General features: G+C 34.6%; 1 protein-coding gene across 1 annotated transcript; it reads right to left on the bottom strand.

The window, feature by feature from the left end:
- Positions 1–10,151: 10,151 nt before the first annotated feature.
- LOC142547405 (glutamyl-tRNA reductase 1, chloroplastic-like) lies at positions 10,152–13,865 on the bottom strand. The gene is made up of 3 exons (XM_075655688.1): positions 13,418–13,865; positions 13,010–13,251; positions 10,152–11,563 (listed from the first exon to the last, which is right to left on the bottom strand). Exons 1-3 carry the CDS (start codon positions 13,707–13,709, stop codon positions 10,433–10,435), a joined length of 1,665 nt encoding a protein of 554 aa, XP_075511803.1. The 5' UTR covers positions 13,710–13,865; the 3' UTR covers positions 10,152–10,432.
- Between the last annotated feature and the right edge of the window lie 4,275 nt (positions 13,866–18,140).

The raw sequence follows: 18,140 nt of genomic DNA, 5'->3' as shown, positions 1-18,140 counted from the left end.
GCAAAATGTACCGCTGGTGCACTCTTCTCTGTAGCCAACAATATACTCTTTGCAACTAAATCGAATCGCAACGTCGCTTCCTCTCATAATTTGGCAACACTCTTAACAAGAAAATTGCACCACTATGTCTTATCTAACCACTACAATTGGCCTCATACCAATTGGGTCAACATACAAATAATCATGAATTAAATCGCAACGATGCTACACTATGACTACACACCATCTATAATCAACAATACTATAAATCATAAATCCAAATTCTTAACATCTAAACTATACTTAAACTTAACCAAATAGTCCATAAACATAAGAAATCTTAAACTGTACCGTTCACCAAGCTTGGATATTACAAACTACCAGCGGCGTCCATTTGCTGTTGTGTTAATTTTTACTATTTGATGAAATAACCAACTGATATTGTGACTAATTTCTTCATTCTTATTTATAGATTAGCTTTGAAGTCATCTGAAGAGACGCATTTGTAATACTCTGACGATTCATATTCAAGGATAAGAATACTCTTAATTTTATGCAGTTTAATTAGAGGTGACTTAACTTAAATCTAATTACGTCAGTTGTTTCTAATTATTATTCAGTTAGTCAACTGTTCTTTAGTCAGACTGATCATCAGTTAGTATGAAGAACGAAAACAGCAATGAATCGAAAATAACAATTTTATTGACAAAATATTTCTATCATTACCCGATTCATTTCTCTCTCAATGACATCTAGCCAAAGAGACATCAAATAGACAGTTTATTGCAGGCAATTCTTCCAAAGCCTTCTGATATAGCAATTATTTACAGCACCATTTGCTCCTTCCTAAGCATCAAGTAGTAAAGAACTTCGTCAGTTGCAAGGTCTGAAGTGTGAATAACATCTAGACGCTTCTTATATTTGATCTCAGTTGCCTTCTGTTTATCAGTAGCAACTGATCTATCTTGCTGGATGGTCTGGAGGTCGTGAATCTTAGTCCGGGTGGACATGACTCTTTCGAAGACATAATCTTCAATGTCTCTCTTCCACCTCTCCACTCGTGGAAGTCTTGCTGCAGGATTCGGATTGTTGGAACTGCTTGGTCTATCCATCTGTGCTTAATTTTTATTGTTAATATCTAATGAAGTTGATCTTATTTATAGGCAGATTCCAACTGAAGAAGCAGAAGAAGACGAAGAGACATCAGTCAACATAATGCATTTAGTTTATTCAGACTGAGTTTCTCTTACTCTCATTTACTTATATGCACTTATTTAGGGGGAATGTCGATTCTAAATGGTTGACTGATAAGACAATATTCAGTTGGTCTTCAACTGAACTGATTCAATTTTCAACTGATCACTCAGTTATTGACCTAACTGATCTTATCATACAAGTTAACTGATTAATCAATAAATATTTCATATTAAGTGATGTGATTGTTAAAATTACACTTTTAATTTATGTCATTCATTGAATAGTAATATAAAACGTGGCCCCACGTAGTCCATTAGGCTTATATTCATTTTTTCACCGCACGTACACACGTTTTTATTCAATTTATCTTGGACTGACACGTGTCCAAAAATTTGAACAGTCACAAACATAAGTAATTGTTCCGCCTCATTTCAGTTTCTTCACGAGCATTTCATTTTCAAAGCAAATCAAATTTACAGAGCTTTTCTTCTTCGCAGATATTCAAATCAGCAATGGCAAGCCAAGTTCCGGCCTACATGCTAAATGCTATGGCAATTGATTTCGACTCCGTCCTCTCTGTTAAGGACGCAGCCGTTCAAAGTATCTTTCTGAAACTGGAAGCAGCAGGTCTAAGGAAATTTCTTGGGTCATCTACTCAAGAAATTCATTCCAAAAAAATTTAGGATTTCTATAGCAACGGCTTCCTCTCAGCTGAAGGAAAGATTACAACCACTGTCAACGGCAAGATGCTGACTATTGACGAAGAATCTTTTAGCTCCATCTTCCAACTACTGACTGATGGCCTTTCTCACTATTCTGAAGTGAAAGTCGCCGATGTGAAGGAGATGCTCACACTTTTATCTGCTGATGGGAGGAAGATAAAAGTATTTGATCCCAAGAAAGAGCTAAAATATGAATATCATTTGATGGCAGATATAGTGGAAAAAGGCATTCTAGCCAAGGTAGGTTCCTTTGCTGCCCTCACACTCGAGAAATTTCAGATAATGGCTGCTCTGGTGAATGAACGCAAGCTGAACTGATCAACCATACTGTTCAATATTTGAAAAAACATGGTTCAATTGTCTAAAAATCCAAAGGCTTTGTTGTGCCGATCAATTTTCTTCTGAAGAACAAAGGCTTGGTAGATGATTCTTCTGAGAAGTCATCCAAATACAACTCACCGATAAAAATGTTCAGCCTCCAAAGACCAAGCTGGACATGTCTCCTGATCAGTTTTTCAAGGTCAAGAAGGAGATTGGGACGCAGGCAACTCCCAAATCAGTCAAGAAGACCAAGAACTTGGCTAAGAAAAAGACAATCAAAAGGAAACTGATTGTCAGTGAGACTGAATCAGAGAAAACCCCTTCTCCGAAAATTTTGAAGAATCCAAGAACCCAGAAAACCAAGCCAGCAGCTGTTCTGGAAGCAATCCCAGCTGACAGATTGAAGCCAACTGAAGCTGAACAGCCTATCAGTGTTATACCTATAAGTGCAGTTCCAATTGCTTCATCAACTGTCAGTCAGTTACTGATTCCAACTACTCCATCACAAGAGATTATCACCGAATCTGGTGATAAACAAAAACCAGTTTGAGTAAAAGCACCACTGATCACCATCATAGGCCCAACTACTCTACCTTTTTGCAAGGCCAAATGGAGTGGTGATACGAGAAAAAGTGGATGCAACTGTTTCAGGGCTGAGCATTTCTCGTGCCCTCACTGACCCGAAATGAAAGGGCAAGATGATAGAAGAGCCACGACCGACCAACTCAATTCAGACTCATATCGACCTAATTTGAGAAGAGGTAAATGAGTTTTCTGAATCAAAGTTGAAAACTTATAATGAATGGGTCAGATTTCAGGACCGAGGTGTTTGCCAATCGATTACGAAAGACATCTACTCTTAATAAATTTATTGCTTTGGAAACCATCGTCCTAAGAGTAGTCAAAGCTGCTACCATTGCTCAAGCATTGGAGAGTATGACGTACTTCTTTGATATGATGTGTGCCAAAAATCTAGCTAAAGTCATAGCTCAGCTACGCAAGAACTATGATCCCACCAGTCCAACTGCCTTCAATGATAAAGCAGTTTATGACCAGTTGGACACGGATCTATTATCACTGCAAATGAAGTTTAAGGATTGGGAAATGGGTCAACAGTTAATTTATTCCTACAAATTCCCAAAGTCCATCCTTAGAAGAGCAGGCTGAACAGTCATCTCAACGGCCAGAGTCATCCCAAGAAGCAGTTGTTGAACCAACTGAGCAAGTAACTGCTCCTTCTTCAAAGGATGCTCCACAATCATCTTCTGCTCTTCACTCTCCTTCCAAAAGTCTTCAACTATATACTGATGCTGAATTATCACTGGCAATTATCGATGAAGTTATACAATCAGTTTCCACTGATATCCAGCTGGATGCTTTAACTAGAGAATCAGTTGAAGAACCAAGAGAAACTGAAGAACTAGCCTCAGAGGCTATTTTACAATTTCAAGAACCAGTTCAGTCGCCTACCACGACTGAACAGGCAGCTCCAGCTGAAACTGAAGTGGCTAAGTTGCACTCGAAATCAATTGAAAAAGTGCCAACTAAAGAGTCAACTGAAGTATCAGCTGACCAACCAACTGAAGAGCCTACAAGCTCAACTGTTGTTCCGACTTCCACTCCTCCTCCTGAACTTCAACGGGAAGCAGTTGCAGAAATGGTAACTGTTGTGATTGAATCAACTGATCAGGTGTTGGAACTTTTCAAGTTAGTAATCTTGATTTTGATGTTAACAAAACTTGTTATTGTGTTTCTAACATATTTACTCAAGTGTGAAGTTGTTAACACAAGAAGCAAACTGAAACCGAATTCTGCACAAACTGAATTTCTGGTGAGCTTCGATGTTTGGAAGATATCTCTCAGCTGGAGAATCCAAATGACAATCCGCCAACTGGACTGATCATAAAACTCAATTTGGAACAAGTTGTATTTCACGTCAGTTGGGAAAAATCGGATGTTATCAAGGTCTAACTGATCAATGAATCTCCGAACTGATTGCACGAAAACAGCAATCAGTTGGGTATGAGCAGTTGCGGTATTTTGGTCTTATCTCTCAGCCCGGTTATCGAAATGAAGAGATTCAGTATGCGATGGAAAGATAAGATGATCATCTACAAATCATCTTCAAAAGTAAAAGTCTGAATCGAAGCTTAAGATGCTGATAAATTACGATGAAGTTACTGGTTCTGCACAAACTGAAATCAGCTAGGCTGATTTCAGCACACCAGCTGAAACTGAACTGAACCGATCCAGTTGAACTGAACCAGACCAGCTGAAGACCAGTTGAACCAGATCAGTTGAACTGAACCAACTGAACTGAACCAGACCAGCTGAACTGAACTGAACTGAACCAGTTTAATTGAACCAGACCAACTGAACCGAACCAGCAGCTGACCAACTGAACTGAACCGAACCAGCTGCTGACCAGTTGAACTGAACGACCAGATGAGTTGACCAGAGTTGACCAGTCGGGAAAATGCCCAGCAAGACGAATTTGACTGTTGCAATTTCAGAAACAGTACAGAAACTTTTCAAACGGTCATATTCTTGTGTCTAACGTATATATCATTGTTGGGGCTTATAAATACAACATCTTGAAGATCAAACAAGAGTTTTTTGGAGAGGATTCAAAGAATGGGCAGTTAGCATGAAGAAATCAGCTAGTTGAGAGCACAAGCCCTTGTGTGAGGATACATTTGATATATACACTGTAAAGGATAAATTTCTCACACACAATCACTCACACATATACAAGAGAGTTGAACTTCAAAGTTTAGTTGAGTGAGTCTTGCACAAAGACAATAAACTTGCGTATGTAGTCTTTGCATATGAGACATTAAACAATATGCTGATTGTGAGGTGCTGCCTATAATCTTGAGTGCTAGGAGTCCAGTCTAGGCAGTGGGTAAGTCCTAGCTGAGTGGGTTTGTACAAAGAGTTGTATAAATCAAAGTCTTCTAGTGAATATCCTTCCCAAGGGGAAGAAGGGGTGACGTAGGAGCATTTGAAGTCTCTGAACATCCATAAACAAATTCGTGTCTATTTGTTTATTGCATTTACTTATCATTTTCATAGTTTTAAAGAAGCATTGTTGAAGCATTTTATATGTTCTTCAAATATCAAAATATTGCATACCAAGTGTTTGATAAAATGATTCAACTAAAATATTTTACTCATTCAACTTGCATATATTTTAAATGGTTTACAAAATATTTAATTAGTTTCTACAAAGGATTATTTCGAGTATTTTTCGCTTGGTTTGAGCACCAAACTCGATTTAATTCATCGGTGTTCAATATTTCAAGAACCGAGCTATTGTAGTTCAATGGTGATCCCCCCTAACCGATCCTATCATCAGGCCTTGGTGATTTTTAATGAAGAAGAAAAAGAGTAAGAACCAGAATTCTCTAAAGCTATATCTCCTGAGATACCAAATGGCTACTGATTCAATGAGAAAACATTCAGTCCAACCTTCTCCATTTAGTTTCTTCTATTTCCGATATCACTCAACTATTGCATACTTTGAAGATTGATTCTATGAAGGAGAAGACAATGAAGAACCTGAAACAGGTCACAAAGGATATTACTTCTTTATTTCTCCAGCTAGATCAATTAAAGAAAGACCAAGTGACAGTTCAAGAACATTTTCAGACTCAAGACATGTTCAAGAATCACATTGAATTCTTGGAAACTGTAGTGACAAAGAGAATGGATCTAATAGCAAGAACAAATAATGAATGTCATATCTAATGTCATCTCGGAAGTTCGTGCTTTATCCAGCAGGGTTGGTGAGTTTGACAAAAAGGGGAAGAGGTAGAAGAACATCAGAAGCTATCCAAGAAGAGACCTAGTCAACTGACTGATCAAGGGCCAGCCGATAAACGAGATAAGCATTAAAGAAGTCCATATCTGTCAGAAGACAATCTTCATATTCAGTTGAGAAATTTGGCAGATTTTGAGGATTTTTAGTCAGTAGAATATTCTTTTATTCTTTCATTCTGTGTACGAATCTGTACAATGAAAAGAGTTGTCAATAAAAGATTATTTTATCTACGAAGAGTACAATTTGATCAGTTCATATATTCTAAGTTTTGTCAAAAACCTAAAAGGGGGAAATTGTTGGAAACTTGATTTCAGAGTTTGACAAATTGAACGTAAAGAGATTGAACAAATGATCAAGAAGACTGAAAGTAACTGATCTAAAAATTCGTAAACTGATAGTTGTCCGAACTGAAGATTAGTGCGTATATAATAAAAGGCAACTAAACTAAGCTAACTGAACTACGTAGTCAACTGGATGATCAGTTGGAAGTGATCAATTAAACTACAGTCGGTTGAGAGCAATCAGTTAATCTTATCGGCTTTGTCAACTGATAAATCAGTTTGACACGTCATCAGTTAAGGAACGTAGCTATCAACCGACAATTGTACAAGAGCAGACTGCAAAGTATAATGGGAACACCGCATATCAGAAAAGCTACAGTATACGATTGTCAGAAGAATGTTGACGTGGCTATACAACGGATACAAAGATTCAAATTGGTTTATTGTAATCGTTGGAAGCAAAGCCTATAAATAGCCGAGAAGATCAGCTGAACAAGAATAATCCTATAATCGAGTAATCAAGCAATCAAGCCACGAAATTGTTCAAATTATCAAACAGAACTATGTGCATACTCTTTCAGTTCAAAATCTCTCAAAAGCTCATGCTTAATATATGCATTCATAGCTTTCAGGCTAGTGAGCTTAAAAGCACAAACACTCACTATTGTATTATTCGATCTCGTAGAGATCAGTTGTGCTAAGTAGTTACGTATCAGTTGAGTACTGATAAACTGTATTGGAACTAAGAGTTTCAGTTTTGGCATTGTTAAGTCCAAAACTGAAGTGAGTTTGTACAAATTGTTATATAGATCAAAGTCTTTTGGTAAATATCATATCTTCGAGATAGAATGGGTGATGTAGGAGTGTTTGAAATATGCGGAGATCCACAAATCTTGTGTCCCTTAATTTTAGTTTTTATTATATCTGTCATTCAATTTATTTACGCACTTTCATTAGTTAACTAATTGACATTGACAAACAAGATTCCTGAATTCAGTTGATCACTAAACTGATTCATTATTCAAAAAGATTGTGAAAATTGTCAATTGTTTATTCAACCTCCCTTTCTAAACACTTTTTCACTCCCAACCGATCCTAACATCAAGACCCTTCACGAACGAACAAAACAATTGCAACACTCTGGAGTGCTCCGGAACCTTATGGACTTCTGTTTCTTTATGTGGGGCTAGAATATGATGGATCTTTCTGGATTGAAGTTAGCCTCTTGGAAGCATTTTCCTTTGAGTCGCGTGCCAAGTTCTGGTCCGTGACAATACACAACGTTGGAAAAGAAGAATGTGTCGATCCAACACCCGGAGAATGACGGTACCAATCAGGACATCTTAAAGCAACTAGAACTTCTACCATACTACTATCATTAGTTTATGCAAATAAAAATCGATAGAACGTACTTTTTCCCATATATAAAGATCTTTATTCATAAATGAAAACAAAGAATGACCAATAATAAAACTATGATGTTGGCATTAACTAGAAAATATCCAAATAATTTATTAATAATATAAACATTTTTATAAAAATATGAGAAATAAATAGACCGAAAGATTTGTGATTTTTATACAACAATAAATTCGGGGATCAGATTCTTTTAAGGTGAGAGTGTTACACCCAAAATATTTAAGATGCTTATAAATAAATAAATTAAGATTAGATTTTAAACATAAAATATAAGTATATACGTAGGGATATAATATATTTGAGCAGAAAATTTATTTAGAAAATTATTATTTGGTATAAATGACCTAAAAATGAATTATAAAAATCAAAATAAATGTTCAAGTATATTAAATCACTTTCATACAAATATATCAAATTAATAAATTGAATAATCATATGTGAAAATCATTGGAATGTCTAAATATTATATAAATTAATGAAAAATATCTATTACTAATTAATTTTCATAACAAATAATATCTCCAAGTTAGGTCAATATTTGATTATGTGTACTGACTCACTCCATCTTCTAAAATTGGCGGCTGTAGAGAGAAAATGAGAACATGAAAATAAGGAGAAAATAGGAAGAAATGGTGAAAAAATAGCAAACCATCTCCAAAAATTACGAACAATTTATACAAAACTCTTCTTCCACCTAACAATCAAGTGTATAGGAGGTGTAGCAAAATCATCAAACAATTTTCCCCTGAAAAACAAGATTCACGAAGAATTTTTCCAGAAACTTGGTTTTAAGATAGCTACTTTCAACCGATTCCTCCTCCTTTTTGAACGATTTTCATTGCGGTTTTAAAATAAAATTGTTCAAAAAATTTTCTAGTTCAAATAGGTACCAGTCAATCACCCTTCCGGTCATCAGAAATATAATTTTTGGTCTTCCGAAATGATCTTGATAACTATTTTACTTTTTCAAAATCTGGATCGATCTGGACCGAATTTAAAAAAGTATAAAACATAAAAGTTATATATCGTTCAAAAATACGTTGCTGGAAAAATCCAAGTCATGTGTGACCACTAGAGCAGCTACATGCGTTGTTTCACTAGCACGTATATCTTGTGCGCCGGCCAAAATACGATCTTCACTTTTTCCGATCAATTTCCATCATGATTCCAGCCATATGATGATGTTTCATATTTTTTGGACATGTCTTTAATTTAATATGAATTTATAAAGTTTTAACCAAAATTATATGGTACAAGTTTTGTATAAAAATGAATTTCAAAATATCACATCATCTACTATGATCCTACCCAGTATAAAGTTACTTAAATTATATTTATATTGGCTTAAGTTCAACAGCCGTGTGAAATAGTAAGTTATTGATGTGAGGTTTCTACCGTGAGTTCACTACTTGTTTTTCTTCACCTATGACCATTTTTGCGGAATTTATAGTAAAGTTTTATAAACTACCTATTAATTTATATATAATGCATCATATTGTGCATTTCACATCTTATTAATCATATTGTTATGCATACTTGAATTTCTAGAATTGTTGGTTTCTGATTGGTTACCGATCGGCCATTCACCGAACTAATGAATGAATTGCTTAATGATTGCAGCTCTGGACAATCATGAATTTATTGGATTTTTAGTCCACTTGACAACACAGTTTCGGCTTGGAAAGTGAGTCCAATGAACAACAAGTTTTATCCCTATTATATGATTCATCTGAACAGCGTTGCTTTAATTTGAAAATGTGATTTCATATTGACTAGTAAATGATCGATTGTACATATCCTACTTGAGCATGTGGAGAAATGTGCTACTATAGAATATTGGTGGAAGCCGCATCTTTAGCCCATGATATTCACTTCAGAGTCACGAACAATCAATGCATTTCACTCAACAAGATATTTCGTAACGATATATTATTATTACTGATGCATGTCATCTCATATTTAGTTGATGCACTGATATATTACTAATTGACTTGTTATAACCATATATAACTATTTCCCTGAAGACTTAACTTTTATTTCTTTTTATTTATTGTAAATTCAGATATAGGATTCATGACTCCGAATATGATGAAAATTACGGAAATTGAAATATTGACTTAGCTAGATCGTGAAATCACATTTGACTTTCATTCGAGAACGTAATGCTAGTATTTGGGTTCATCTTTTGTCAGTCAAGTATTGTATACGCTTCCGCTGCTATATACATAAAATAATAATGATATTACAAGTCGGAGCTCACAATAGAAAAAAATCTAAAAATGAACTTTAGAAAAAATCATTGGTATATATAGACGATATACTGGTGTGATGAGGTTCCGGTGTTGTAACACAGCAATCGACAACAAACTTACAAAAAAAGTTCAAGGTACTCGACGAAAGAGGATGGAATTGAATGTAAATTTGATCACGATTATTCAATCTAAGTTGAACAAATCATCCCTTGGTCACATCAAGTATTTGAATTATATTGTACAAAATGAAAACTTTCATAGTTAAACATCAATAGGAAAAAGACAGGCGATGTGATTAATCATGTGCAATTAATATTATATGGTATCGGAAGTTGGGGTCATGCCACCAAACAAGACAATGCGGAATTCTACACTTATTCATAGATGATGACCGAGGCCAGGCAAAAAGCTCTATAGAAGGCACAGCAGATGTACCTTTTATTTCTGATTTTGCTCTACCTTAGCTCTAACCTTCTGTTCCAACACAGATATCTCAGTCTCGAGGCTGAACATTCGATTAAGGGCTTGCATATTCTCAAGCGTTTCACTCAAAGTACGACTATCACTCCCATCACACCTTAGATGCTGCATCGGCCCATGTAGCAGCTTGTTTACAATGCCTCTGCTAAGATCATCAACAGCCTTCTGCGACTTCTTTGGAACTTCGTCGCCCATTTTTGATAAACATTTTTCAACCTCTGCAGCTCTTATTCTTTCAGCATAAGCCCTTAACTTCTTGATAGTTGGAACTGTTTCTAGTGAATCACGCCAGGCTTCAAATTGTTTTGATTCCTCAGTGATGATTTCTTGAGCTTCCATTGCTTTACGTATTCGATCCTCTTTATTTGCAGCCACAACCTCCTTAAGATCATCCACGTTGTACACTCGTGAACCCTCATGCTCGTTGACACACGCAGCAACATTTCTTGGAACGGAAATGTCGATAAAAAGTCTCAAACCACCGAGATTTGGACCTACCGGTGGAAGGTCAACAACATGCTCTTTAAGAAAGAGAGGAATGTCAGATGCAGTACTGGTAAAAATCACATCAGCTTTGGCTGCACTGTTCAGCATTTCGGTTAGAGGTTTGTGTACTATTTCAACGTCCTTGATCTCCTCTCGTATGGCAGCAACTTTTTCTTCGCTTCTGTTCACTACCACCATCTTTGTGCACCCTTTGGCTACCAAGTGCTTGATCACAAGCTTGCCCATCTTTCCTGCTCCAATTACTAACATCCTAGCAGTGGCATGGGAGGATTCGGGAAGCTTCATTAAAGCCAATTCCACAGCTGCTGAACTAACGGAAACTGCCCCGGCCGCTATGTTGGTTTCGGTTCTAACCCTCTTTCCAACAGTGATTGCATGCTTAAAGAGACCGCTTATATTCCTTCCAAAGCCCACAACCCCTTGGCCAACTTTAACCACTTGTTTCACTTGTGCTAGGATCTGACCTTCTCCTAAAACCAATGAATCTAGCCCTGATGACACTTCAAAAATGTGCTGGGTTGCATCTTTGTCATAGAGTAAAAAACGGTGCTGGCAGATCTCTGAAACTGGAATTCCACTGGTCTGGCAAAGCACACGACATCTTATGAGCATAAACATGGTAACAAAACGCAATTAAAAACACACTTGATAAAATGTGTGATGGTATAAGATCAGAAAAAGGAAAGCATTATCTCGACACATTCCTTAGACATTTTTTTATTTTACTGTTGAAAAAGAATAGGATTGGCATTTCTTAGAATAAGTTAACACAGAGTATCCAGAAATGTAGGAAAACAGTAATTAAAATTGTCCATTTGCACGTTCAGTGTTATAAAATATTTCCTTAAATTTCAAAGAAAATCTAACTTGAACAAACACGGTAAGCGTATTTTTTGTTCTTTTCACAAATGTCTTTGTACTAAACTCTTCTACGGCAAGTTCTATATGCGATCAAGAAACTTTAATTGAACACTCAATCCAGAGTTTTGATGACTTTCCAAAATTTTGATGACTTTTCAATGATTTTTAAATGATAAACTTTTCTGGATTAGATAAATTTTTATTGGCTTTTACAGAATCTCATATATTTTATAAAATCTCACATATTTACAAACTAATTTTTGTGGATTCCTGTAAACTTTTTTTGCAAGATTTTTATAGACTTTTATAAAAAAAATTTATAAATTCTATAGATTTTGTGCCTAATTATAACATATTTTTATTAAATTTTTTTGAACTAATAATTAATTAAACTATATAACATATTCAATTTGAAATGTTTTTTAAAATTTTATATTAATAAATAATTTTACTTATTTAAAAGTTAAATCATTTAAGACGAGATAATGCTTTCCTTATTCAATTTATGATTTATATCATAAATTGTTCTTCATGATTTATAGCTTAGAATCTTAAATTTTATTTTATTTTTTTGTCATGCTTGTTGGGAAAATATTCAACTATTAAGAATAAGTGTGGTTATTTTTGTAGTATCTTTTTTTATTATTGAATATTATGTTTATTTATAAATCATAAATTAAAAATAACAAAAATCTAAAAATATTAAAATAAAAAATTATTAAATTAACAATCATCCAAACAATGAAAAATCTGAAAAGAGAAAAAAAAAAGTTACATAGAGATATATTTTGAAAATTAGAGAAAATGATACATATATAAGAGAGATGAGAAGATAAGAAGTGATGTCACAAAGACAAAGAAAGAGCTTTTGTATGAGTTAAGAGCTTTGACAATCCATTCAAATTTTTAAATTGAACCGAAGACAATTTTTGATAATATATAATTGTACGTTATTTGCATGTTAATGAATTTCATGAAGTTGTTAAAAGTATCGTTACCTTTTTAAAACTATATGAAATTCTAATTTGAATATCAATTATTCAAAAATTTTGATAGAATTCCTCTGAACTTCTAAAATCTAAAAAAAAAAATCATTAATTTCCTACATGGAATACACCATCTAAGATAACCAAAAATTCTTAAAAGAAAACAAGTTCTAAAAGTTACCTTAGACATCCATTCAGTCACTTCTTTGATTCCCCGGTGCCTAGAGAGAGCTAAAACATAGATTTCCATTCTGTTACATGTACTAAGGACAGCAGCTTCTTCAATGTGATTCAGACTACACAGCTCCCCAATAGCTCTGGGCCACTCTGCTTCAGGGACAGCAAGTTTTTCCCGCATTTCAACGGGCGCAGTGTGGATGCTGAGACCAATTACTATAATGCTGCTCTTTTCTTTCGTATATCCTGGACCAAAATAAGAACAAAATGTCAGGAAAACCCAAAAAAAATGGTTCTACGACCAGTTTACATTATACTTGAAATTCAACCATGATCAATTAACGATAAAATAGAACTTATGATAATCCAATTCGACAGCGAAATCAAAATTCAATGGCAAAAAAGTCCATACGGTCAGCGGCGGAAGTCTTGAGCAGTTCCAAAGCGGAGAGGCTCGAAGCTAAACCAGAAGAGGAAGCCGCATTGGTGGATTCCACTTGACCCAAAGCATCGGATGCAGCCTCGCACCTCAAATTCCCCATATATCCCCTCCTATTCAGAGAAGCTCGACGCTTTCCAGGAGCCCCCGGCTTGCAGAGCAAGCCAACAGGAGGTGTGGATGCCGAGGCGACTGAAGCCGTCGCCGTACTACTGATCAACAAATTCTCGAGCTTCGCACCCACAAACGCGCCTGAAACAGCCATCACCGCCAAAGATTCCGATTTCCTGATCCAAATCAGCTCCAAAAATCCAATGAAAGCCCGAAATTAGTCGGAGTAGATGAAATTCTCGCGAGAATCGGAGGGCCGGCGTGTGTTCCAATGAAGAACGGTGAAAAGAGTCGCTATTTTGGAGTGTGGGGGTCGGATTTCTCTCAACTGTGATTGGTCAGTTGAAACACGTTTTATCCAAAAGATTTGCAACCCTCACCAACTATAAAACTTGTCTACGTCACCACACTCCCATGTAGGACCCACTATCTCAGCATCAGTAATGTATAATGATTCGAAATTTTATATATTTAACTTTTTAGATTTACTTCAAGAAATAGACATTTTTTAAAGTGCAGGATTTTTAGTTTTCAAAAGGTTTGGTTACATTAAAAACACAATGTATGTGTGTACAAATGGTAAGAGACATTGATCAAGAATGTCATGTTTCTAACATATACTAAATAGTACACATTTGAGGATCAAGGGTGGTTTTCATACAGAAAATCCCTTTTTATGATTGAATTTGGGTGAGAATAAATTATCAGCATAAATTTAGTTGTTTTTATGTCTTAATAAATTTACCTATCAATATCGGATTTTTAAACTTGTGATATTAGAGTAACAAATGTTATACACTTTTGGATTATTAAAATATATTTAAAGAGTGTAAAATGTTTGTAATATTTATAGATCCTATAATATATGATATATATGGAGTATTTTTTTTTCAAACTTAAGATACATACTTTTAAGATATGCTTATGTGAGTGTATGTGTGCAAGTCGATACAAATTAACACTATACAACATAATTTAGAAGAATCTTTGCATTTATATGTATAGCATGCTTATCTACTTATATGCATCTTGCGAAACTTTCAAGGTCAATCATCTCAGAATTGTCTCAAGTCAAGTGTACTTATTTTTTAGAATTTTTAAGTAATAAGCTCCATGAAAAAAAGATTCGTTTTATTGATATGAATAGTACATATCAAACCTTTTAATTTTTCATCAACTATATAGGCTCATAATTGCACAGTCTTGAATATCTTTGATTCCAATGTGAGATCGGTTCATTCATTTTTTCTTCGTCTAGAAGCTTGTTAGGAGTCACTTCTTGTTTGTTCAACCTCTTGGCACATGTGATCACTGCAACTCATCGGACTCGATGAATGTCCCCGACTGTACCAACACAAGTTTTTACAGCGTGCGTATGTCATCACTCACGCTTGTCCTGAGAAACTTTTCATTGAGTCATTAATTTCATAATTTCCCCAAATCAAATAGACTTAACTTTGGAGTTTTTAAATAATGAACTCCAAAAAAACAAGTACATTGTCGATATGAATAATATATATTAAATCTTTTAAGTTCTCATCAACTATACAGTCTCATATCGCACAATCTTGGGATCTCTCTCATTCTCGTGTTGTGACAGTTCATTCATGTTCCTTTCACTAAGAAGTTTGCTAGGAGCCGCTCCTGGTTTGTGTAACCTCTTAGCACTAGCGATTATACCCCATCCTACTCGACCTCAGACGTCACATTTAGATAATATAATATCAAATATAATAAAAAATTTGGTTTTAAAATATATATAATAAAATTTCAGATCATAGAAACATTAATTTACGCCTTAAAAGGAAATATTAAGCTCATTTTGCTTCAATACTAGAGTTATTAAGCCATAAAATTATGTTTGAATCTATACCCTTTTTCTGCAATTACAAAAATTAAATAAAATACTCTTTTTTTTAATCCTTTTGCGATTAATTATTTTGGTTGTGTTAAATTTGTTTATAGCTTTACATGTCAATAAAAGTACAATTTTATAGATTGTAAATGAGATTTTTGCATTTAATTCTCTTATATTTATTGTATGTCGTGGCACTTACATCAAATTATAATTAAGATAATCATCAAATTCATTAAATATATGAGATGAAAATTAGAAATTAAAAACCCAATTAATAATTTATTTTTTTCTTGATGCCTTCGAATTCTCTTTGTAATCTCCAAACTTATATATATATATTTAATCTCCAAACTACTCGTATAAAGTTGGGATTATATATATATTGAAATAAAGATTGAAATTTTATATCATACTTCAAAGGTAATAGCTATTACAAGAGAAGGTCGAGGATAAAGTCATCTTATGTCGGTCATAAATTTTATAGTTCGAGCTGAGATATGGGTTATCTAGTTCGTTGAATATTGCACAAAAACAATATTAAAATCATATAAATCTAGAATTAAAGATATGTTTCTCGATCAAACAAAAAGTTACAACTTTTTTAAAAAATAAAAGTAAAATTGAAAATATTTTCATCAAAATAATCTGAAGAGGATAGGATGAGAAGAGTGGAGATTCGTGGTGGAGATTGGTTTCTAAGATTTCAAGACGAATCGATGCCACAAATTTCTGTACATGACAGCAAAAAGATCGGGGAAGATGCAAAGAAATATATTATTAAGTTTTTTTGTCCTGTTTTTATGATACTTTAATTAATCGAATTAAATTCTAATAATCGATCACAACATTTTATTTGGATCCAACACATATATAAATATTATCAATAAATCAATCTAAGATAATATACGTAATAACTGACATTTTTAAAATAATATAACATATAGAATTTATTGATTACTTATTATTATATATATATATATATATATATATAATGAAGAAGTGAATTAATTTATAAAAACTTAAAACTTGGTGTAATATTGTTTTATATTTTTATTTAATTAAAATTCATAGAAGTGTTATATTATAAGGTTCTTCACCCCGGCATGCCATCTCCTACCATGGAATAGGGACCACCACCCCCTATTCCGGCGTTTGGTCCTACTATGGGTAGCTATCCCACTCTCGAACCCAAACAATGTCCGCCTTCTCGTTCCTTTGTTTATCAATCGGTAATAAGCAACCCGAAAGATTGAATCAAGTCTTTCCTTGATGATCACATCCCACTAGGAATCCCCATCTTATAGAGAATTTCTTGATTGAACAAAAAAAAATGAATGTGTCGATCTTGGAAGAAAGCTGAATGTGAACTGACTCGATCTTTGAGGTGAGATTGTCGTAAAATAAGCCCATTTTCTGATAAAGAGCGTCCTAGAAATTGATAGTTGGGACATTAAAGTACAGTTCCTTCTCATGGAGTCTACTTGAATGAACAAAGAATGAACATCTCTGGATAAATTTTTAATATTCTTGACCACTTTGTCTCTGAGATTCTCAATATCAGTGTCAGTCAGTTTTTGACATGTCTTAACTTGAGATAGAAGAGTGTTGATTCCAATCAGATTGGAAATGATATTGTCCATTGGATAATCATCTCCTATATCCAGTTCTGGTGATTTAGTAGTGACATGTGCTTTGGATCAAAGAATATGACCAATTGGTTACTTGGCTCGGCAATGTCAACTGGTTCATATGCTTGAGTAGCTTCAGTTTCAGTCGCTTGAGATTCCATCTAGTATGTTGTGGCAATTGAGTCTTCAATGATTGAAGAAGTCAGGGCAAGATGGTTTTTTAGAGTTTTGGTGATGAAGAATATCTCTGGAATTATAACGCCAGTAATTTGAGCTGATTCTCCTAGTATTGATCCTTCAGTTGTCATCACAGTAGCATCAGATCTTGCAATGTTTGTAATGATGTTAACCACTGCATTCACAATTTTATTAGCATCAATCAGTGGTGCCTTCTCAACTAATTCAGTTGGCAACTGTACATCTGAGGTTAAACTGGGTGACAATTCAGTTGAGACAGCAACCTTCTCAGTTGAGGTGGATGGGAGAACTGATGGATTCTTGGTTTCCGGTTGTTGATCTTGAGTCAATTCAGTTGATTTTTTGGAGAATTTCTTACTCTTTGTATGAACTAGAATGAACAAATGTTGGTCCATCTCCCAGAACTTGAATTGCAATTGAAGTGAGCTCAAATCTACATCCAACTGTGTGAATGTAGCTCGATCATCATGGGCAGTGGAACATGTTGGATCATTATTCTTCTTCAGCTCTTCACATATCAGATTCAGTTTCTTAATGCGCATGAGAATGAAGAAGTATTTCCTCCTTTCCAATGCATGAGTTACTGACACTGCTTTTACAACTTTCATTACCATTTTCTCAAGAACAATAAATTTCTTCAGCGTCATTTTATTCTTCGGTTTCCTTGCAAGGTTGACTGTTAAAAAATGATACCATTCATCATAGAATTCAGTCTTGGTCTCAGCAAATTCATTTACTCCGTCCATCAAGATGTCGATCTGAGTTTGGACGGCAGACACGAGTATGAACTGCTCAGCTTCCTTCATCTTGTCTTATCCTGAGAAATAAAAGCAGCATGCATATATTCATTTATCATTTGCCTTCTGGTTCTTAATGGAGCTGATGGATTTCCAATAACCAA

The sequence above is a fragment of the Primulina tabacum genome, chromosome 5, assembly GCF_025594145.1.
Source record: "Primulina tabacum isolate GXHZ01 chromosome 5, ASM2559414v2, whole genome shotgun sequence".
Lineage (NCBI taxonomy): Eukaryota > Viridiplantae > Streptophyta > Magnoliopsida > Lamiales > Gesneriaceae > Primulina > Primulina tabacum.
Note: the sequence above shows the minus strand (reverse complement) of the source record. Positions and strands in the feature narration are given on the sequence as shown.

Bases quoted from the DNA above. Each gene is read 5' to 3' on its own strand.
- LOC142547405 (XM_075655688.1), bottom strand. From the start codon at position 13,709: ATGGCTGTTTCAGGCGCGTTTGTGGGTGCGAAGCTCGAGAATTTGTTG. The intron at 13,252-13,417 runs GTATGGACTTTT...ATTTTGGTCCAG, and splicing joins CAAGACTTCCGCCGCTGACC to GATATACGAAAGAAAAGAGC. The intron at 11,564-13,009 runs GTAACTTTTAGA...GTGCTTTGCCAG, and splicing joins TGACTGAATGGATGTCTAAG to ACCAGTGGAATTCCAGTTTC.